Source organism: Phasianus colchicus, chromosome 30 (assembly GCF_987193195.1).
Source record: "Phasianus colchicus chromosome 30, bPhaCol1.hap1.1, whole genome shotgun sequence".
Classification (NCBI taxonomy): domain Eukaryota; kingdom Metazoa; phylum Chordata; class Aves; order Galliformes; family Phasianidae; genus Phasianus; species Phasianus colchicus.
This window is the reverse complement of record NC_143465.1, coordinates 2,760,097-2,781,142: the sequence shown is the minus strand read 5'-3', so window position 1 is coordinate 2,781,142 and position 21,046 is coordinate 2,760,097. Positions and strand designations below refer to the sequence as shown.

At 63.6% G+C, this 21,046-nt stretch overlaps 4 protein-coding genes across 18 annotated transcripts; 3 read left to right on the top strand and 1 right to left on the bottom strand.

Annotated features, from left to right (window-relative positions):
- Positions 1-248: 248 nt before the first annotated feature.
- Positions 249-15,541, bottom strand: SHC1 (SHC adaptor protein 1). Of its 10 annotated transcripts, none has more exons than XM_090127049.1 (14): positions 9,876-9,984; positions 7,793-7,858; positions 4,180-4,341; positions 3,918-3,988; positions 3,469-3,532; positions 3,192-3,311; positions 2,696-2,749; positions 2,514-2,565; positions 2,204-2,330; positions 1,934-2,102; positions 1,671-1,731; positions 1,399-1,563; positions 1,043-1,305; positions 249-867 (listed from the first exon to the last, which is right to left on the bottom strand). In XM_090127049.1, the coding sequence occupies exons 2-14, from the start codon at positions 7,829-7,831 to the stop codon at positions 739-741; spliced, it is 1,476 nt and encodes a 491-aa protein (XP_089983175.1). In that variant the 5' UTR covers positions 7,832-7,858; positions 9,876-9,984; the 3' UTR covers positions 249-738. The 10 variants fall into 10 exon arrangements, with proteins under 10 accessions (XP_089983175.1, XP_089983173.1, XP_089983174.1 ...); XM_090127047.1 differs by having other exon boundaries at positions 1,399-1,566; positions 9,876-9,983; XM_090127048.1 differs by lacking the exon at positions 9,876-9,984 and adding an exon at positions 8,549-9,817 and having other exon boundaries at positions 1,399-1,566.
- On the top strand, positions 10,176-11,435 carry CKS1B (CDC28 protein kinase regulatory subunit 1B). Its single transcript, XM_031606448.2, has 3 exons — positions 10,176-10,330; positions 10,930-11,057; positions 11,137-11,435. The coding sequence occupies exons 1-3, from the start codon at positions 10,272-10,274 to the stop codon at positions 11,187-11,189; spliced, it is 240 nt and encodes a 79-aa protein (XP_031462308.1). The 5' UTR covers positions 10,176-10,271; the 3' UTR covers positions 11,190-11,435.
- On the top strand, positions 11,754-16,674 carry FLAD1 (flavin adenine dinucleotide synthetase 1). Of its 5 annotated transcripts, none has more exons than XM_090127055.1 (8): positions 11,754-11,942; positions 12,660-13,419; positions 13,777-13,927; positions 14,026-14,124; positions 14,211-14,400; positions 14,757-14,830; positions 14,915-15,046; positions 15,927-16,668. In XM_090127055.1, exons 1-8 carry the CDS (start codon positions 11,811-11,813, stop codon positions 16,219-16,221), a joined length of 1,833 nt encoding a protein of 610 aa, XP_089983181.1. In that variant the 5' UTR covers positions 11,754-11,810; the 3' UTR covers positions 16,222-16,668. The 5 variants fall into 5 exon arrangements, with proteins under 5 accessions (XP_089983181.1, XP_089983182.1, XP_031462304.2 ...); XM_090127056.1 differs by having other exon boundaries at positions 13,780-13,927; positions 15,927-16,665; XM_031606444.2 differs by having other exon boundaries at positions 13,780-13,927; positions 14,915-15,608; positions 15,927-16,056.
- An 81-nt stretch (positions 16,675-16,755) lies between these two features.
- LOC116237328 (SMAD family member 6-like) lies at positions 16,756-20,448 on the top strand. 2 transcript variants are annotated; one of them, XM_031606430.2, is made up of 4 exons: positions 16,756-17,159; positions 17,428-17,832; positions 18,426-18,530; positions 19,907-20,448. In XM_031606430.2, the coding sequence occupies exons 2-4, from the start codon at positions 17,445-17,447 to the stop codon at positions 20,446-20,448; spliced, it is 1,035 nt and encodes a 344-aa protein (XP_031462290.1). In that variant the 5' UTR covers positions 16,756-17,159; positions 17,428-17,444. The 2 variants fall into 2 exon arrangements, with proteins under 2 accessions (XP_031462290.1, XP_031462292.1); XM_031606432.2 differs by lacking the exon at positions 16,756-17,159 and having other exon boundaries at positions 19,910-20,448.
- Positions 20,449-21,046: the final 598 nt, after the last annotated feature.

Genomic DNA, 21,046 nt, shown 5'->3' with positions numbered 1-21,046 from the left:
CACCCACCCCCAGCCCCAATACAGCAGCCGCGGCGTAAAGAAATACCAACTTTAATACGAACCGCCGGATCCTTTGGTTATAGCGGGGCCGGGGCAGGGCTGCGCTTTGGCTTCGGGGGGTCGAGGTGCATGCAGTGGGGCCCGGCCAGCTCCGGCAGAAAGGGAGGTGCCCGAGAAGGGGCTTGGCAGGGCCTGGAGGGCACGGGGGAGCTGTCAGCCCCTCGCCCCCTGCCCGGCTGCATTGCATATATGTGTGGGACCTGCGGGGTCAAGGCACAGTTACACATAAAGTGATCGGGTACATTCGGTGCGCGGCCGGCCGGGCCTTGTGCTTGGGGAGCAGAGCGCAGGGCCCAGCCCTGGGTGAGCCCCCCCTGGGGCTGGTGCTGCTCACAGGATGAAGCTCGGCCACCCCCAGTTCCAACCAGGCTGGAGTAGGGCCCGGCCCCGGACTCGTGCCCCAGTGGTGACACCGTATGGGGCTGGGATTTGGTACGAGCGGAGCAGCTGTGCGAAGGCTGGAGCTGGGAGGAGAGGAGGGGGCTTTGGCACCACCAGCCCCCGGCCCTGCAGGCAGCTCACACCACGCTGCCCGCACCCCAGGGCCGCCAGCTTCGTGTGGTGGTGGGAGGGTGAGGCCCATCCCCAAGGCAGTCCACGCTCAGCCCCGGCTAAGTCCAAGTGCTCCCCAGGGTGGGAAGCAGGGCTGGGGGGGAGCGCACCGAGGCCCCCAGGAGCTCACAGTCTCCTCTCCACCGGCTGCTGCAGGCACATCTCGCTGCCAGCTGAGATGATGGGCAGGTGATTGTCCATATGGTAGCTGATGAGGTGACTGACGCTCTCAAAACGGTGATCTTTTGTCCGGACCTGGAGGGATAGGGAATTCAGAAGACTGCTGATATCCCCAGGAGTTCCCTCCATGCTCTACCAGGCCTCCTCCATCCCCTAAGCCAGCCCAAAAGGTGTCTCCAAGGTGGGGTTGTGGTTCTTATAGCGGTGGGGAAACGTTTGACCCCCAAGCTTTGGGGTTACAGGGACTCACCACTCCTTCTGGATCAACGAGCAGCAGATGCTTGGGCTGCCCACCCTGCAGGCCGGTCAGCACGTACTGCCCGGGGGTGGTGGTGCTCTCCCTCACCAGGAAATCTCCGTTCACCTTCAGCAGTTTCTCAGCCTCCTTGCGGTTCATCTTCCTGTGGTACCACGGCTCCCTCCTCAGCTGCTCCTCCATGGAAGCCACAACCTGGGCAGGCGGAACGGTCGCGGGCACAGACTGGGGGGCACGCAGGGCATCTTCAAATGGCTCTGCAGGAGAAGGGGAGGGGGTCCATCACTTAGCCCACGCATCCAGGACAGACTGCACAACCTGGGAATGATCACAGCTGCTGTCCCACTCACTCATGTCAAAGAGGTCTCGCTGGGCACTGCCGTTGGCTGTTGCAGGGCTGCCTGCAGCTGCTGCTTGGCGTGTCTTGTCCACGTTCTGCACGTTCACATAAGATGGGTCATCAAACAGGTCCGTGCGGCCGGACGCACCCGCTGCAGGTGGGTATTTCTCTCTTCCTGCTGCAAAGAGAGCTGTGGTCAGCAGTGCTCCGGCACCAGCACCTACTGCTGGAGCAGTTTGGGACCAGGAAAGCATATGGGGACAACCACATCCATCACATTACCTTGAGTGGGACCGTGCTGCTTCCGGGGGTCAAATTCCCCACCAGACGTCTGGCCAACAGGCTGCAGAGAGGCACATGGTCAGCCCAATGGATCATGCTGCACTGTCAGCCCTCCCCAGTCCCCAATCTAGGCTGCCAGAGGTGCTGGACAGAAGCGTGGCATGGATTTTGTGCAGCCCACAGCCCCATCGGGGTCCTTGCATCTCCCCTGTATAGCAGAACCTCCCCAGCAGCCCCCTGCAGAAATGTGCTCAGTGCCTTACCAGCGTGGCCCCCAGGTGATTGGGGGTCTGCGCAGCCCCATCCCGCAGCCGCATGTCCACGACCCCCCCGATAGGGGGCTCCTTGCCAGGAAAGTCGTTGTAGTACTGGTGATCGGGGGCAGGCTCCTCCTCTTCCTCATCCCAGGCTGAGCCATCAAACCCTGCCATCCTGGGAGGGCACAGCACAGCTGAACAGCTGACAACAACCGGGGCTGCGACCCTTTCCAGCACCAAGAGACCTTGAGCACCCCCGTTTCTCCCTTCCCTTACCTGTCGTGGGGTGTCACCAGCTTTGGGGGGTTCTTCAGGTACTGCTTGAAGCGCAGCTCAAAGGCTTGCCCAATTGTGCTGATCACATCCTGGGCCAAGCCCTCAGGGCACTCCAGGATATGGCAGGCTGGGAATGGAACAGCGAGATGAGAGCAGGGAACCTCAGAGTTAAATCCTGCACCCCCTGATCCCAGCCTGTGCACCCCAGAGATTCCCTGCAGGGGCCCAGTTCCCTCTCTGCACCACTGTGCTGCACCAAATCTTCCCCAAAACGGTGCTCTTGCAATTCCAGCCTCAGCAGCAGCCTCACCTCTCTGGTTGACGGGATCTTTGGCAACGTAGGCAACGTACTCAGCTGTGTCCTGTGGGAGAGGGTGGTGGTGAGCCAGGGCTGCTGGCGAGCACAGTGCCTGAGACTTTGGGGAGAAGGCAGGAGAGGCTCTGATCCCCAGCACTGGGTAGGATGTGCAGATGGGGAACCTCTGTACTCACCGGGTCGCCCCCAGAAGCAAAGGAGATGGACTGCATGTGATGGTTGGCAATGATCTGCAAGACAGAAGCACTGTTAGGTGCAGCTCCTCAGTGCCCAGCCTGGCACATTTTCCCTGGGACTGGCCCAGTATGGGGATTACAAGCTTCAGAAGCCCTGGCTATGAGCCATGGGCAACCAGAAGAAGAGCTGAGACACCAGCAGAGCTACTGAGACCTGGCTCAAAACTAAGAGACCTCCAAAGTCAGGGAACTTGGGTCTCAAGATCTAGAGGGACAGATCCCACAAGGCATTCAGGGCATTGCTCTGATCCCTTTGCCACCAGGAATGGGTGGGGTGGGACATTCTGGACCAGGAGATGAGCACTCAGCAGGAAACACATGCACCCACACATCCCCAAGGAGGATGGGAACAACCCCAGCAGGGCCTGGAGGGGATGCACAGATCCCTGCTCGTTTGAAGTCAGCAATGCAGCCCCCAGCAGCTCCCTGCTTTCACCTGCTTGCAGTCAGAGGCCATGAGGTTGAGGCTGCTGGTGGAGATGGTCAGGGTGATGGGCATGCCGGCGAACTTCAGGTTGCTCTTGCCCAGGATGGAGTTCAGAGAGCGGCCGCAGGGCTGGGGGAAAATAGCAGCACTGGGCAACTCATCTCCACCACCACTCCAGCTGAGCCACAGGAGCAATCAGAGCCCCCAGGCACTGCTGAATGGGTTGAGATTCAGCCCTCAGAACACCAAAATGCTCCCACCAGCAGCTCCCCAGGCCCAGCCTCACCTTCCTCCTCCTCACGGCTCCCTTGGCACCAGGCACGGCCTCACACACCAGGCCAATGGCCTCCCTGCAGGGAGCAAAGCAAGGTGTCAGCTGAGGGTCCCCGTTGTCCCCTCCTGCACCAGCACAGGGACAAAGCTCTGCTATCATTGCCATGTTTATGGGGCACTGCTGGGCAAAGGACACGGGGACCAGTGCAGAAGGGACAGGGTTAAGCGAGAAACAAAAGGGAAGCCCTCGGGCAGTGCAGGCTGACTCCCAGACCCGGCAGGGACAGGGGAAGAGCGAGCTGTTAATATTTGATGCAGCTGCAGGAGTGCTTCCTGCCTGACCAAGCTCATTGACAGGCTCATCGATCTCCAGGCAGCTTCCTCCATGGCTGCAGACAGCCTGGTTCCACCTCCGCACCCACCCCAGCAGCCCCAAGTCCCCAACACAGCCCTGGGGCTCACCTGGTGACCTGAGTCCTTGTGTTGAAATCCAAAGCCCTCATGGACTGAAGGACTTCTACACAGCCCATGTACTGTGGAGGAGAGCAGGGTCAGCACTGGGCTTGGCTCAGTTTTACTCCCCCACCTCCCCATGCAGCCCACAAGCAAGGAAAGGACAGGTCCCCACAAAGCCCACGCTGTGGTGTTCATCTCCACCCGCAACAAGCACAACTGAGCCCCCCCAAAGCCCACTGCCACCCCTCAGAGATGCCCCAGCACTCACCCTGACGTGGTAGGAGACCCCAGGACCCATGACCTTGTCATCTGGGTGCAGCCAGCCACGCGTGGGCTTATTGACAAAGCTGCCGTGGCGGGTCCATTCATCACCACCCAGCTGGCCGCCTTCCACCCGCGTCCTCTTCGCACAGCTCAGCTTGTTCATATCCTGGGAACAGACAGTGACAGGTCCCACTGAGTCTGGGCTGGATGTTCCCCCCGGTGCCGGTGTGAGCGTCCCGGTCAGGACGGGCTGCCCCGAGCTCCCGGCATCTTTGAGGTTGCCAGCCGATGAGCCCCGCAGGCTGAGCAGGTTGGCAGGGTTCGAGAGCTTCAGGTTGGCCATTTTGGGGAAGAAGGAGCAGAGGGTGGTGGGGCTGTCCTCCGACTCGGATGAGAGCTCCCCGAGAGGCAGCATGGGGCTGAGGGAGGAGGATGACAGGGAGCCAGGCAGAGACCGCGTGCCTGCGAGGGACTCCACCGGGGAAGCCGGGGTCCCCAAGGCTCCCACCGCCTCCTCCAGGGAGGAGACAGACTCGTTCCTCAGGTGGCTGTATTTGCTCTTCTGCAGGAGATCCATCGTGGAGAGAGGCGAGAAGGGCTGGCGCATGCCCACCCCTCACAGCAACCCCACGGAGCGTCTGAGTGCCTACAGCCTCCTGGAATCCTCCCCCAGGCACCGGCCGAGGCCGAGCTCTGTGCCAAGTGCCCACCAGCCCCGCATGGCTCACGAGGAGAACACGCAGCAGGGGCTGCCCAGCTCCACGCCGTCACAGCCGATCGATAGCAACCAGCGTCAGCAATCCGGACAGATGGAGAGCAACCCCTGCTCCCGGTGCGGCGGGGAGGAAGCGAGGCTGTGGTTACACCCTGGGGCCGCACGGAGCAGTCGGTGAGGGGGCTCAGCACACAGCTGGGAGGTCCTCAAGCCCCACTGCCCCACGCTGCTCCTGAACCGGACCCACGACGAATCCCATTGTCTTCAGCAGGGGCTCAGCACAGCTCCCTGTGCCCCACAGACGAGTCCCAAACCGCTGCCCCTCCGCCCCTGCCGGCTCGCTCTGGCCCCTGTGCTCGCAAGCGGTTGCCAGCAGCTCAGAGGAAATCAAAAGCATGAATATTTAAAGCCCTGAGACAAGGCAGCCACAGAGCACATCCGAGCCCAGCCCAGCCCTGCTCAGAGCACGGTCCAGGAGCAAACAAGGTCCTTCTGTGGCGGCCGGCGCTACGCGAGCCACGTGCCGGCAGCGGGCAGCTGCTGTTGGCTCTCCGGGATCACCGGGGGGAGCGACGCCTGAAGCCGGGGGGAACGCGATGCCAGCAAGCCTCGGGATGCAGGGACGTCCAGCTCAGCTCCAGGCTGGCAGAGGAGGAGGAAGACAGCCAGGAGGAGGATACAGGTGGGCGCAGCGAGGCAGAAGCCGGGCTCAGCGCGGGGCTGCGGCACGGAGCCGCTGGGAGCCGCCAATGGCTGCTGCTGCTTCCCGCATCCCGGCTCCTCCCGGAGGAGAGAAGGGGCTGCCGCTGATCGGAAGGGCTGTGCTGACTCACAGGCGGAGGAGCCGGCTCTGTTCTGCTCTGCGGGGATGGGGAGGCAGCACAGGAGGGGCTCGGAGGGAGGGGTGGGGACCCAGCGAGGATCTGGAGCAGAAAAATCAAGGTCACAGGCGGAGCTAGCGGGAGCTGGGGAAAAGCCAGAGCGTGCCGCTGGCGCCAGGGCAAATCTTACCCGTTTCCACAGCTGGGCAAAAGCCCCGTTTTCTGGTGGTGGGCACTGGGGCAAGTCTGCCCTCTCCCCCTTCCTCCCCACCTGACGCAAACCAGCATGCCAATGGGGGAGCTCAGAAATCCCCCTCCAGCCCCTTGGGGTTGGAATAAGACGGTCTTTAAGGCCCCTTCCAACCCAAGCTGTTTCATGATTCTGTGTGGGTCTCCGGGCCCCTCTGACCCACACCAGGCGCCTGCTATGTGGGCCAGGGCGCTCCCACAGAACCCTACACCGAGCTGAAACCAGAGAAACCCAGCCCAAGGGAAGAACTCACCCCGCTCAGCCCCAGCACAGGAGTGGAACCTCCCGTCCTGCTTCCCAAACGTTGGCACGCAGCCCCAGAGACAGGGAAATAAAGGCAGGGAATAGCCTGGAATAGCTGGGATCCCACACGGTGTGGGGCTCCGATGCCAGCGGATCCCACAGCCCATCAGCCCCCACCTCGGTGCTGCAGGAGCCGTCCCACGAAGCGCTCCGTCCCCCCCGGGGGCCCCGCGGCCGCTCAGTGCCATGACCTTCCCATGGCCTGTAGCAAGATGGCTCTGAAGAAAGGCAGGAAGCCTGGGGCCGGGGAGCCAGGAAGCAGGGACCCGCCAACCCTGCTCTGCTGGGCGGCGTTAGGGAGGCTCAAGGCAGTGATGTTTGCCCCCAAGGACCTGACTGGCTTGCAGATGTGGGGCTGGGGTCCCACCTGGCACAGTACACACTGCATAAAGGCTGTAGGTATCTGCAAACAGGGGCTGTTTTCTGCCTGAGAAGAGCTGGGGGGAGCTGAAAAAGGGGCAAAGGGTCTTTTTGACCCAGCCCAGACAGGCAGCAGGGCAGGGAGCAGCAATTCCCGGCACACACAGTGCCCCAAGCTGTGCCTGCTTCTCACAGAGCTCTGTTTCTACAAAACAGAATAACTCCTGATTTTATCAGAACCTCCGGCATCGAGGCTGAGGCCAGACAGCACACTCACATCCCCACCAGCGTCGGCTGGGAACGAGGCAGCTCACCAATCCCAGACCCAACTGCCACAGCCTCAAAGTCCACCCCAGGAATCACAGCCCCCTACCCAGGGGCCACAGAGCACCGAAGGCAAACCGAGACGTGCGCAGCCCCATGGAATCGGGTCCTGCAGCCCCTGAGCAGCACCCAGCAGCCCTTCCTCTCGCCAGACCGGCTGGCAACACGCTCCCAGCCCTGCAGCAGAGCAGCTCCTCACGACTGGAAGCCAAGGCTCAACCAGATCCTGCTTATGTTCAGGACAGAGGGACACTGCGTGCTTCTGGGTGACCTCTGTGCACAGCCCAGGGGATGAGGAGCAGAAAGGGGATGCAGCACAGCAAACTGAAAGCTGTGCCCACCGCCTTGCTCTGGAGGATCTTGCATTTCCCCGGGCTCTGCTAGCAGCCCTGACATCCTCCCAGGAAACACAAAGCAGGAGCTGAGTCAGAGAGCTGGAACACACGAGTGGTTTGGCAAGAAATCACGGCGAGGCGCACGCTGCCACACGTACACAGCTTGTCAGCATGCAGAGGGCAGGAGACCCTCGCATCCCAACATGGGCAGATGGAGCCCTTCCCGTGCCCTGTCCTCCTGCAGCACGGCAGGGAGAGCAAAGAGAAAGGCCAAGAGCCAGCCAAGAGCTGGATTTTCCCCTAAACGCCACAACAACGTCACACGGCGTTTGTGTGCAACCTCTCTGAACTTCCCAGCAGCCTCCTTGGAATAGGGGCAGGGGAAAAAAACAGTGGAGGAGGTCTGGAATTGAGGCTGGGCCCTGGTGGTGAAGGGGGAGGGGAGGCAGGATCCGCCACCAAAGCCACCTAGCCCTTCCACCGAAGTCCCGAGCGCTGGCCAGCCTTACCACGTACTCCATCGCCGGCGGAGGGCAGGGAACAAACATTCAGCCCCTCTGGTCTGGCAGCCCGACCTGCGGTTCAGGGACAAACAGTGAGTTAGCCAGCCCTGCTGCAGGCAGAGCTGCTTCTCACTGCAGTGAGAACCCTGCTTCTCACTGACCGCAGGCAGATGGGGGCAGAGATACCCGGGGAAACTTCCTCCTCGATGGCCCTGTCATGGGAAGGATGGTGCTGGGAGGCTCTAGGAGCATGGGGACAAGATGGGGACAGGGTTGGCTCTGCTCAGATCTTGCCTGCAGGCAAATGGTGTTGGCAGCCACCTGTTGGCAGTGCCCTGAAGCAAAAGGACCTTGTTTACAGTCACTCTGTGACCTGAAATAAGCTCTGGTGTCGATCTCTGCCCCGTAGCTGTCAGGACCCAAAAATAGAGGGCACAAAAGTAGAGGGAGAAGAGGTGCTCAGACATGGAGGAGTGCCCTGCTCCTGCCCACACCACCCCTCAGGCTGGCACCTTCTGCAAAAGGACACACAAAGTCCCCAGGGAGGAGCCAGGATGCGGCCACAAGAGCGTGTGAAACGGATCCTGGTGTTAGGAAGGAACGGTGGAAAGGGGCCACGGAAGGGCAGACGTGAACAGAGCCAGGAGTGGCAGGAAGCTCTGGGAGAAGGGCAGCGGTGAAAGGAAAACACAGCGAGCAAAGCAGGAGCACAATGAGAGCCCCTGCCCTCCCCAGCCAGCCCTGCGCCGCTCCCACCCTCACCACGGAGCCATTCGGGGCCGGGTCAGCCAAGCAGAACAGGACAACAAACACGATTTACTTCCTTGCAGCAATCATATGTTCTTATCTGGGGCCTGCAAAGCCAGCACCGGAGCCCAGGCGGGCGCTAATGGGATTAGCCCGGGGGGCAGTGAGATAAGAGGGGCCGTTTGGCAGGCGCAGCCCCGTCCTGGGCAGGGCCAGGCAGCCAACAGTTGCAGGTCACTCACTGCAGAAGAAGTGCAGAAATGACGAGGCCCTTTGGACTCTGGGGCCGAGGTTAGAGGCAGGGAAAGGAGAACAACCCCGTGCCAGAAGCCAGCAGGAGGAGAAGGGGCTGGGTTTGAACGGCGATGGTGCACGGCCATAAAACAGCCAGGCTGGAGAGGCACAGGGCAGCACAGGGCCTCATGGTGAGGCTGCAGCGCCAGCAGGGCCACAACCTGACCTCAGCACGGCCTCCTCAGCACCCCTGAGGCCCAAGGGTGCTGCTTTGGGCTCTCCCCATCCTCCAATAAGGCCGTGGTGTGGTTGTAGAGCTGCTTGTTTCTCGATCTTTGTGGTGGCACTGCCTGATCTGAACCGTGCAGAGCTCCAGAGCGGGCAAAGCACTGAGAAATCTGCCCTTTGCACAGCTTTAATCCCACAGGAAGGAGTGGGACCACGTTTCCTCAGCCCGTGAGGGACACCCAGTGACCTGGAGATCTGGGAACAGCCCAGGACGGACGGACACACGGACACAGCAATGCTGCTGGGTGAGGACAAAGGTCTTGGAATGGGGCGCTTCCACCTCAGCCAGCTCTGTCGTGGTTACCTGTCCCTTTGTGTCCCTTCAGGGGAGGTTGCACACGAGCACAGCCGGTGCTCTGCTCCAATCGGGGTCGGTCCGTCACCATTCTGAGCTCCCCGGTTGCTGCCAGCCCCGGGAACCGGCAGCGGTGACAAACCGACAGACAGACCTCACACACACCCCCACGATGGCACCGGGAGCTCCGGGACCCCCCGAGCAGCACAGAAACGATCAGCGATTCCCCAAAAACCACCGGCAGCGTCCAGCCCCGCTCTGCCCCGGTAACGAGCAGCCCGACGCCGCCGTTTCCCCGTTCGGTGACTCCCGTCATCCAACCGTGCGTGGCAACGAGCGGGGCGGGTTCAGCCCAGCAGCCCCGGAAGCTCCGCAGCACCTCAAAGCCCGGCCCGCCCCGCCGAGCCCGGGGCCTACGGAACCACCGGCAGCCCCTCAAGGCCCGGGCCGCTCCCGCAGGCCGTGCAGGCCGCACCGCAGCACCGCACGAGGCCCAACCCGTCCTGGGACGACCCGCACGCTCACCGGGGCACCATGGGTCTACGCGCCGGTCTCCTCCGGTCCCGGCGGCCGCAGCGCCCCGCACCGAGCGCCCTCCCCCCGCCACGCCGCCACTCACTTCCGGCCCACGCCCCTCCACCGCGGCCTCACCGCGCCCCCGTCACGTGACGCGCGAACCGGCGGGCCACCGGAAGGCGGCGCCCGACCCTGAGCGGAAGGGGCGTACCCGCTCGACAGTCGACCAATCAGCTTCCGAATCGCTCGTCCCGCCTTCGCGGAGCGGACCAATGAGCGCGCGGGGCGGCGGCGTTTGAAAGCACCGTTGGGGGGAGGGGGGCGGGGGGGAAAACCAACGGCCGCCGGGAGCTGAGGAGAGGGGCGCGGCGGGGGCTGCCGGGAAAGGGGCGGACCGCGGGCGGCATGGCGCACAAGCAGATCTACTACTCCGACAAGTATGACGACGAGGAGTTCGAGTACCGGTGAGAAGGAGCGGGGGGGGAGCGGTAACCGTTGTCTGATGGGGGGGGGGGCAGGAGGGTAACGGCTGTTTGTGGGGGGGGGGGTCCCGGTAATGGCGTCCTTCCGGCAACAGGAAACGGAGGGGGGGGGTATCAGTATGGAAGGGCCGGTTGGGATGGGGGAGTGGGGAGGGGGAATGGGAGGGGGAGGGGCTGCACTGGGTCTGGGTCTGGGCCTGAGGGGGGGGGTGGGGGGGGCACCAGGTTTGGGCCCAGTGGGGGGGGGGGGAATACCGGATCTGGACCGGGGAGGGGAGGGGGGGGAGGCAACGGGTCTGGGTCTAAGGAGGAGGGGGAGAGGAACAACGATCTGGGCCTGGGGAGGGGGGGGGCACCAGGTCTGGGCACAAGGGGGGTTGTGGAGGGGAAGGGGGGGGGAAGCACAGGGTCAGGGGTTAAGGGTGGGGGGGGGAGGGACAACGGTCTGGGCCTGGGGGGGGAGCACCGGGTCAGGGCCTAAGGGGGGGTTGGTGGAAGCACTGGGTCTGGGCCTGAGGGTTTGGGGGGGAGGGGGTTGCACCGGGACAGTGCCACCAGCTGAGCAGCCCCCCCGGCCACAGGCATGTGATGCTGCCCAAAGACATCGCCAAGCTGGTGCCCAAAACCCACCTGATGTCCGAGTCGGAGTGGCGGAACCTGGGTGTGCAGCAGAGTCAGGGCTGGGTGCACTACATGATCCACGAGCCAGGTGAGCCCCGTATGGCTGCCCTATGGGATGCGAGCTCCCATCCCACAGCCCGGCCTGACGCTGTGCTACGTCCCCACAGAGCCACACATCCTCCTCTTCCGACGGCCGCTGCCCAAGAAGCCAGAGAAGTGAGCGTTCCCTGGGCTGGACGCAGCCCTCGGCTGCCTGGGCTACAAAGCACCTTCATCATCATCATCATCATCCTTCTCTTCTCTTGCACCCTCTGTTCCTGGGATCTTTCCCGGTTGGGGCAGAGCCACTGGGTGCCCAAGATGCTCATGAACTCAGTGCCATCTGAACACCTGCAGCGGCTCAGCCCCAGGCACCGCGCTGTGGGGGTGGGGGTTCTCAAAAGCTTCAATAAAAGGATATTTGGGAGCTGCTGTGTGCTGCTGTTCTGCCTTCTGGGGGGTGTTGGGAGGCAGGAGGAGCTCCCAGTGCCCAGGAACAGCCCTTCCCCGGGTGGTTCTGGGGTCACTGGGACCGGAGAGAGGCTGTTGGGAGGGTTCATAGGGCGGGAAGACTCCGGGGTAACGGGGCGGGGAACGCGGGAGGGGGGAGGGGAAGCGCACGTGCATCGGGAGAGTCCATGGCGCTATGGGGGGGTGGGAGCGGTAGGACCGCCCCCCGCAGTGGCCCTGTCCGCTCTCAACCAATCAGAGCTCGCATAGCCTCGTGACGCGCGTTCCTCCCGACCAATAGGAGCGCGGGGAGGCGGCGGCGTGGCGGAGCCGGTTCGGTTCGGCGGGGTCCATGCGAACGGCGCTGCGGGTTCTGGGGACTCTGCTCGGTACCGGGCGGCGGAACGCGGCCTGTAGAGCCATGGCCGGACACAGCTCCGCCTCCACCGCCGGGATCATCGTTATCGGGGATGAGATCCTCAAGGTGAGAGCGGGGCCTGCGGCTGAGGGCCGGGCCTGGGGGCTGCGGCCGGGGGTCCGGGCCTGGGGTCAGGCCTGCAGTCTGGCTTGGGGGTCGGGGCTCGGGGTCAGGGCTGGGCTTCAGGCCTGGGGTCTGTCCTGGAGTTTGTCCTGGAGTTCAGGCCTGGTCTCAGGCCTAGTGTTCGGCCTGGGCTCTGGCCTGGGGGTCTGGCCTGGGATCTGGCCTGGGGGGTCAGGGCTGGGCTTCAGGCCTGGGGTCTGGCCTGGGGGTCAGGGCTGGGCTTCAGGCCTGGGGTCTGGCCTGGGGGTCAGGGCTGGGCTTCAGGCCTGGGGTCTGGCCTGGGGGTCAGGGCTGGGCTTCAGGCCTGGGGTCTGGCCTGGGCTTGGATCTGGGGCTCTGTCCTGGAGTTCAGGCCTGGTCTCAGGCCTAGGATCGGGCCTGGGCTCTGGCCCGGGGGTCAGAGCTGGGCTTCAGGCCTGGAGGTTGGGCCTGGGGTCTGGCCTGCAGTCTGGCCTGGGCTTGGATCTGGGACTCTGTCCTGGAGTTCAGGCCCGGTCTTCAGGCCTGGGCTCTGTCCTGGAGTTCAGGCCCGGTCTTCAGGCCTGGGCTCTGTCCTGGAGTTGGGGCCTGGTCTTCAGGCCTGGGCTCTGGCCTGGAGTTTGGGCCCGGGCTCGTGCCTCAGCTCAGGCCTGGGCTCACCACCACTGCCCTTCCCCTTAGGGCCACACTCAGGACACGAACTCCTTCTTCATGTGCCGGCGGCTGCGTGCCCTGGGTGTGCGTGTGGCCCGCGTCTCCGTGGTGCCCGACGAGGTGGACACCATTGCTGCTGAAGTGGCCGCCTTTGCCTCCCGCTTCACCTTCGTGCTGACCTCGGGGGGCATCGGCCCCACACACGACGACGTCACCTTCGAGGCCGTGGCCAAAGCTTTTGGGGAGAGGGTGACCCCACACCCGGAGCTGGTGGCCCTGGTGCATAAGTTCTTTGGCAAGACGGACATGCAGTGCCCTGAGATGAAGCTGGCTCGCATCCCTGAATCCTCACGCCTCAACTATGGCACGGACCAACTCACAGGCAGTGCCTTCAAGTATCCTCTGGTCAGTGTCCGCAACGTCTACATCTTCCCAGGCATCCCAGCACTGATGGAACGTGCCCTGGATGGCCTCAGCCATCTTTTCCGCAGTGAGCAGACCTGCTTCCACTCCCGTGCCATCTACGTGGCAGCTGATGAGGTGCAGATTGCTCCCGTGCTGGATCAGGCCAACGCCAGCTTTCAGAGCCGTGTGAGTTTGGGTTCCTACCCGGACTGGTCCAACAATTATTACCGTGTGAAGCTGACGCTGGACTCGGAGTCGGAGCAGCACCTGGAGGAGGCACATCGCTTCCTGATGGAGAAGCTGCCGCCTGGTGTGGTGGTGCCGTTGGTGACTGACTGCGTCTCAAGGGCTTCCACTGAGGTTTATGCCCTGGCTGAGTCAGGTACAGCAGCTGCAGACTTCCAGCTGTAGCTGGGGTCCTCATGCTGCTCCTCTGCAGCCCAGACAGACACAGAGGGGCCGAGGCAGCGGCAAGAGCGGCCTGGGTGTGGAGTTTGCATTGAGTTCTCTTTGGGGTTGGATCTCATCCCCTTGCTGGGTAGGGGGATGGTTGTGCCTTAGGGACACAAGCTCTTGGCTTCAGGATGCGGTGCCAGCAGTAGCTCTGGGCTGTGTCTGGAGACGAGATGAGCCCGCAGGGTGAGGCACTCCAGGAAGGAGCTGGGCCTTGGGGCTGAGCCATGGCAGCGTGGCCTTGGGCAGGCACCAGTGCCAGCAGGCATCGACTGTCCCCTCCCAGCAGGCTTGGCTCTGGGACAGAAGGTGGCAGCAGCACTGAGGACTATTGAGGAGGCTTTGGATCGGTACAGCCTAGCCCAGCTCTGCGTGGGTTTCAACGGGGGCAAGGACTGCACAGCCCTGCTGCACCTCGTCCATGCTGCCGTGGAGAGGTACTGTGGGGCAGTGGGTTTCCTCAGGGCCCGCTCAGGGCTCTCTGGCTGCCTTGCCTCGTATCTCTGATGGCTGTCTGTGATGGGTCTCTCCCCAGGCGGTACCCGGAGAGGCAGGAGAAGCTGAAGGTGCTCTACATCCGCATCGTGTCCCCCTTCCCTGAAATGGAGCAGTTCATCCAGGCGACCGTGCAGAGGTACAGGCCAGTGAGGGGGCCAGGCTGCCAGCTGGGCACGAGTGACACTGCCCACCCCAATGCCAGCTGCCTGTTCTGCCGTCCAGGTACAAGATCCAGCTGTGCACGGTGGAGGGCTCCATCCGGGATGCCCTGCTCACCCTGAAGGAGCAGCAGCCACAGCTGGAGGCCGTCCTGATGGGCACGCGGCGCACCGACCCCTACTCCTGCACCCTGACCCCCATGTGCATGACAGACCCCGACTGGCCCCAGTACATGCGAGTGAACCCACTGCTGGTATGCTGTTTCCATCTGGGATGGGGACAGGGCTGTTCCTGCTTGTTTGGGAGTGAGTTTGGAGTCAATCCTCATCTTCAGGGGCTTTTCTCCCCAGTTCTCCTCTCTCCAGGGCCCTGTTGCCCAGCTGTGACCCCCCAGCAGCAGCTGGTGCAGGTGGTTGGGGCTCATTCCTGCCCACCCATGGCTTTTGCCATGTTCAGAGAGGGATGGATGTGCTCTGGGGCCATGGGCAGAGGGCAGTGGATGCTGGCTGGGCTCCACGCGTGCTGAGCTGGAGCCAACTGCCTTCCCTGAGACGAGGGGCAGCCTCTGCATCCACCTCTGCTGCAATCCCTGCCTGATTCTGCCCACAGGACTGGACATACAGGGACATCTGGGAGTTCCTGCGCAAGCTCTTTGTCCCCTACTGCATCCTCTACGACAAGGGGTGAGTGTGGGGAGCAGCCAGAGGAGATGCAGAGCATCGGGCGATGCCCTCCACCCCTCCCACAGCCACGCTGTCCCCTCACAGCTACACCTCCCTGGGGAGCATGGCCAACACAATGAAGAACCCAGCACTACTCTACACCGACACCAGGGGCCGAGAGAGCTACAGACCCGCCTACGAGCTGGAAAACGAAGAGGATGAGCGCACGTCCCGCCGGTGAGAGCCTGGGGAGCCGCGCTGACACCGATGGCATCCGCAGGTGTCATCCCTGCTGCTGGGGACAGCGCTAAATAAACCTGCTGTGCTCAGCATCTCGCCTGAGCTTGGCTGCGCCGCTCCCTTCGTGCTCTGCGGGGCTCTGGCAGGAGGAATGAGAGCGGCCGTGCCCGAACAAAAGTGACCCCAGGCGGCGGTGCCTCTCCCCCCCTCCCTCCCCACGTGCGCTTCATTGTGGCGGCTTTTAGAAGCGCAGAGAATGGAGCAATTTCCAGCGCTTGCCCGGGGCTCCGCGTGGCCGTACCGATCCCTCCCCGCTCAGATCCCGTCGCCATGCGTCTCCTACGCACCGCGACAGCCCGGCCACCGGGCACCGTCAAGCGGATGGCGCAGGCTGTGGCACTGCCGGCACCCAGCGACGCGTCCCTGGGGCTGCGGCTCGGCCGCTGGGTGCTGCGGGTGCTGCGGGAGTGCGTTTACCTCCTGCTGTGCAGTTGGTGCATCCGGGAGCTGTTGGAGTAAGGCACGGCCCCTTCCCCACGGTGGGACTCTTGGGATGCTGGTGAGTGGGGGGGGGGAATCCGGTCACGGTGGTCCTGGGTGGCGGTGGGGGTGCGGGGTTCCGGCTGCTGTGTTCAAGAAGTTGAGAGGGTGGGGAGGGAGGGATCCGGATCTGGTGGTGCTGGAAGGGGGAAGGGTGTAATGGTGCAGCTGTGATGCTCTGGGGGGTGTGTGGGACCCAGCTCTGTGTGGGGGGGGGGGTGGGTGGTGGTGCGGGGGTCCGAATGGTGCTGCTTAGGGAAGGAGGGGTGTAGAGGGGTCCCTGGTCGTGGTACCCCTGGGGGTGCTCACCCTTCCTGTGCTTCTCTCCCCTCCCCAGGACTCTGTTGCCCCACGATGGCTCTGCGCTGCCTGCCCTGTACCCGATGGAGCCCCAGCACCAGGACCCGGCCCACCCTGAGCCCCCCCAGCACCACGACCCCAATAAACCTGAGCAGTGTGTGAGCGACTGCGTGTGTCGAGGACTGAGAGCATCCCCCCCACCCTGGGCACGTGTACCCCCAGAACTTCGACCTGCTGTGCCTCTGCCCTGCGGTGCCCAGACCCCCCTCCCCCCCACACCCATCCCCACCCGGGGGTCCCCAGCCCCATTGTTGACCATGGAACGATGTTGAGAGCCGTAGCCCTGCTTCCCCCTCCCCTGGGTTATCTCTGCTGTGACTCAGCCCCTTGTTTAGAGACTTCCAAGCCGTTTCCTGCCCCAACCCCACGCGCCCGCCCGGCACCACCACCGCCGCCGGGAAGCAGCCAGAGCAAAACATACCCCAGAACCCGGCTTGCAGCCCAATTCATGGGACAACGGGGCACCGCGACCCTCGGGATCAATCGCGGGGGTCTCTGTGTGCCCAAAGTGCTCCGTGCCGGCCCCTCTGTGGGGCTGCAGGCTCCATCCCTGCAGGGAAGCCCCGTCCATGGCGCACGCCTGGCGCCGGCGCGGCCGCCCTTATCTCGCCGGGAAGTCGGGAGCAGGAAGCGCGGCCCCGCACGGGATAAGGGTCCCGTTTACATTATGGCTTTGTTATGGCACGAGTTCCCACCCTCACGTTGTACCCGCGGGGGGGGTGGCTGCTCAGATGGCTTGGGGGGGGGGGGGGGGGGGGGCAGCTGGGACCCCTGATTTGGAGAGCTCAGGTCACCCCTGCAACCCGCGCAACGTTGGGGGTGGGGGCTTTGTGGGACACCCCGCCGCTCCCTTTTCCCACGGGGTTGGGTTATGTGTCGTTACGCTGTGCTGCTCGCTGCCCCCTCACTGCCCCCCAGCATGGGGTCACCGGGCCAAATCTGCAACGCTGTGGGCATCCCCTGCCCCACAGCCCAACAGCCCACGCACCCGCCCCACTGTCGCCGCGTCCTGACCCCATCCGCAGCTCAACCCGAGGCCCGGACACACGAATCAATGAATTCCCCGAACGGGGAGGTCCGGGGGAGGGGAGAATCCCGGCACAGGAAAAAGCTCTGAACTGGGCGAGCCGTGGGCAGAGCGGTCCGGGCCGCCCCACAGCGCGGCCCTGCGCGCAACCCCATCTCCTGGCACGCAGCTCCGCCGCCCACCGTGAGTCTGACCCCATCCCCGGGACCCCTCACAGGGGACGTGGCACGGGGATATGTGGCACGGGGATATATGTGGGACGGGGACGCTGCTCCGCACAGGGCTTCTATTGGGGGTCAGAACGTGACTTAGGGGGATGGCGGCGGTGGGCGCGCAGCGTGCGGTGGATGGGGCAGCTCCATGGGGATGCGGCATCACCCCGGTGCCGGCAGGGGGGACTCGGTGTGATGTGTCTCAGCGCATCGAGTGACACCCGTGTCCCCATCTCCAGCTCGGCCCCTCTGCCCCATGTTCCGTTCTCGCCGTGCCGCGCTGCTGAGGCGGCTGTGGCGGCAGCGCTGCCCGACCCCCGGCCCCGAGGAGGGTCCCGGTGCCCTGAAACCCGCGGCGCACGCCCTGTTCAAGAAGCTGAAGGACGAGGAACTGGAGCTGCTGCTGCAGGCTGTGGAGAGCCGCGGTGCTTGGGAGTCCGGCTGCGTCTGGGTGCCGCGGGGGGCCAAGCAGGCGCTGCCCCCCCAGGTGCTGCTGTGCCGCCTGTTCCGCTGGCCCGACCTGCGGCAGCCCCATGAGCTCAAGCATCTCTGCTACTGCCAGAGCGCGGGGGGTCGGGGGGGATGCGGGGATGCGGCCGCGCTCTGCTGCAACCCCCATCACTTCAGCCGTCTGGCTGCGCCCGGTGAGTGCCCCTCCCCCCGGCCCTCCTTGCCATCTGGGGGGTCCCCAGTGGCCGATCCCCAGGGTCCCTGCAGCTCTGGGGTCCATCCAGCCCCATGTCCTCCAACCCCTTGTACGTGGGGTCCCTGTAACCCCTTGGGGTCCCCATAGCCCCTCGTCCTTGTGGTCCCTTCAACCCCTGGTCCCTGTAGTCCCTCCAGCCCCTGATTTCTGGGCTCTCTGTAACCCCTAGGGTCCCTTCAACCCCTGGTTCTTGTGATCTCTCCAACCCCTGATTCCTGGGGTCCCTGCAGCCCCTCAGGTCCCTTCAACCTCTGGTCCTTGTGATCCCTCCAATTCCTGATCCCTGGGGTCCCTGCAGCCCCTCGGGTCCCTTCAACCTCTGGTCCTTGTGATCCCTCCAACTCCTGGCCCCTGGGATCCCTGCAGCCCCTGGGGTCCCTCCAGCCCCTGGTCCTGGGGTCCCTCCAACATTTCATCCCTGGGCTCCCTCCAGCATTTGGTCCCCGGTGGGAATGGGATCAGGGTACGGGGTGGCATTTAGGAAACTGGGACGTGTGCTCAACTCCTCACTGCTTCCTATCCTCACCCCAGAGACCCCTCCACCCCCCTACTCGAAGTCCATCAGCCCCTCCTGGCCAGCTGAGCCCAAGCCTCCCCAACTCCTGGAATTCAGCTGCAACCACGCGGAATGGCGCGGTAAGGGGCGAAAACGCGGTACCCAAAAAACCAGGTGCAGGACTGGGAGCTGATGTGGGACGAGGGCTTCTACTGGGAGGATCCACCCCCCTTCCCTCCTCCCCCCGCCCCTCACCCCCTCCCAGCACTCAGCTCTCCTGTTATTTTTGGCTGCTCCGGACTCCCCGCCGGAGGAAGCGCTGCCCACGGGGCCGCACACAATGTGCCTTGACGCACGCGGCGCGGCTCCAGCCTGGCTGCACGCCACAAAGCCTCCGGGCTCCACCTTCCCAACCACCAGGGACCCCCCCCCCCCTCTCCCTTGGCACACAATGTGGCCCCCAGGGGGCTGCCCTGGGCCTACGTGCCGGTGCTCAGCAGTGCACTGATTCCGGCACTGCGTATCCTGGCTGCAGAGGTGCATGGGGTGCTGCATGTGTGACCCACGGACACCAATCCCCCGTGTGCTGTCATCCCAATGCATCACTTGGGACCACGGTATGCAGAGGGTTGGTTGTAGCCATGTGTGGCCACGCAGCACCATGCTGACCTGCCAGTCAGAGGGACCTCAACGGGCTTGAAAGGTGGGCCTGGGTGAGCCTAACGAGGTTCGACACAACAGAGTGCAAGGTTTGGCTCTTGGGCTGAAGGAATCCCAGGCATTGATACAGACTGGAAGGAGCAGCCATGGAGAGCAGCCCTGCAGAGAAGGACCTGGGGGTCCTGAGGGATGGAAAGCTGAACGTGAGGCAGCAGGGTGTGATTACAGCTGGGAAAGCAAATGGGATCCTGGGCTCCAGCAGCAGAGGGGTGGCAGCAGGGACAGGGAGGCGATTGTCCCTCTCTGCTCTGCTCTCATGAGGCCCCATCTGCAGCACTGCGTCCAGGGCTGGGGGTCCCAGGACAAGAAAGACAGAGAGCTGTTGGAGAGGAGCCAGAGGAGCCACAGAGATGAGCAGGGCTGCAGCACCTCCCTGCAAAGACAGGCTGAGGGAGCTGGGCTTGTTCAGCATGGAGAAGAGAAGCTGCGGGGTGAATCATTGCAGCCTGCAGTACTAAAGGGAGCCCAAAAACAGGAGGGGAGTCAGCTCTTGGGAAGGGGAGATGAGAGCAGGACGAGGGAAATGGCTGGCATTGAGGGAGGGCAGATTTCAGCTGGGTGTCAGGGGGAAGTTGTTTGCTGTGAGAGCGGTGAGGTGCTGGAACAGCTGCCCAGAGAGGCTGTGGATGGGCATCCATCCCTGGAGGTGTTCAGGGCCAGGTTGGATGGGGCCCTGGGCAGCCTGGGCTGCTGTGAAATGAGGTTGGTGGCTTTGTGGGGTCGGAGCTCCGTGATCCTCGAGGTCCCTTCCAACCCAAACCATTCCGTGATTCTGTGACCTCCCCGCTGTCCCCAGCAGACACCAGCCTCTCTCGGAGCTCCGCACGGGACGGCTGCTGGTGCAAACTGGCATACTGGGAACACCGGACACGCGTGGGTCGCCTCTACGCCGTGCACGAAGCGTCGGTGAACGTCTTCAGCGAGCTGCCACGGGGCAGTGGGTTCTGCCTGGGCCAACTGCCTGCCGCGCACCGCAGCCGCGCCGTGCGCCGCGCACGGGGGAAGATTGGGAGAGGGCTGCTGCTGAGCCGGGAGCTGAGCGCCGTCTGGGCGTACAACCGAAGCGAGCATCCCATCTTTGTCAGCTCACCCACCCTGGGTCCACCCGGAGCCCACGGGCTCGCCGTGCTCAAAGTGCTGCCAGGGTATTCGGTGAAGGTGTTCGACTATGAGAGAGCTGGAGGGATTGGGGCGGGGGGGTGGCAGAATGGAGATGGGCCCTGTGACCCCCATAGCGTCCGTATCAGCTTTGGGAAGGGTTGGGGGCCGTGTTACTCGAGGCAGTTCATCACCTCCTGTCCGTGCTGGCTGGAGGTGCTGCTGGCACAGCCCCGCTGAGCGGCCACGGGGGGTGGCACGACCCCCCTCTATGTGCTGGGTGCATTCTGATGGGGCTCACGGGACCCCCAGGGCAGCACCCACCTCCCCAAACCCCAGGCGTGGGGCTGGGGCAGGGCGTTATTTAATCTCTCCTTGGTTATTATGATTATGTTGTATTTTTAATTTATGTTATTTGCGTAAAAGGGTGAAAAGGAGGAAGTTGAGGAGGGTGGGCGTGCAGGGAATATGCGGATCTATGGGGAGGCAGCTCCTGAGCACGGGGGGCAGGATGAGCACAGCTGGAATGAGGGGGTGAGCACAGATAGAATAGGGCTGAGCAGAGCAGGAATTAGAGGTGAGCACAGCTGGAATGAAGGGTGGGGAGAGCTGGAATGGGGAAACATGGAATGGGGTGAGCACAGCTGGAATGAGGGGGTGAGCACAGCTGGAATGAGGTGGGCACAACTGGAATGGAGAATTGATGGAATGAGGTACGAGAACGGCTGGAATGGGAGGCGAGAACAGCTGGAATGAGGGGTGAGCACAGCTGGAATGGGGAATTGATGGAATGAGGGTGGACATGGACACAACTGGAATGAGGGGGTGAGCACAGCTG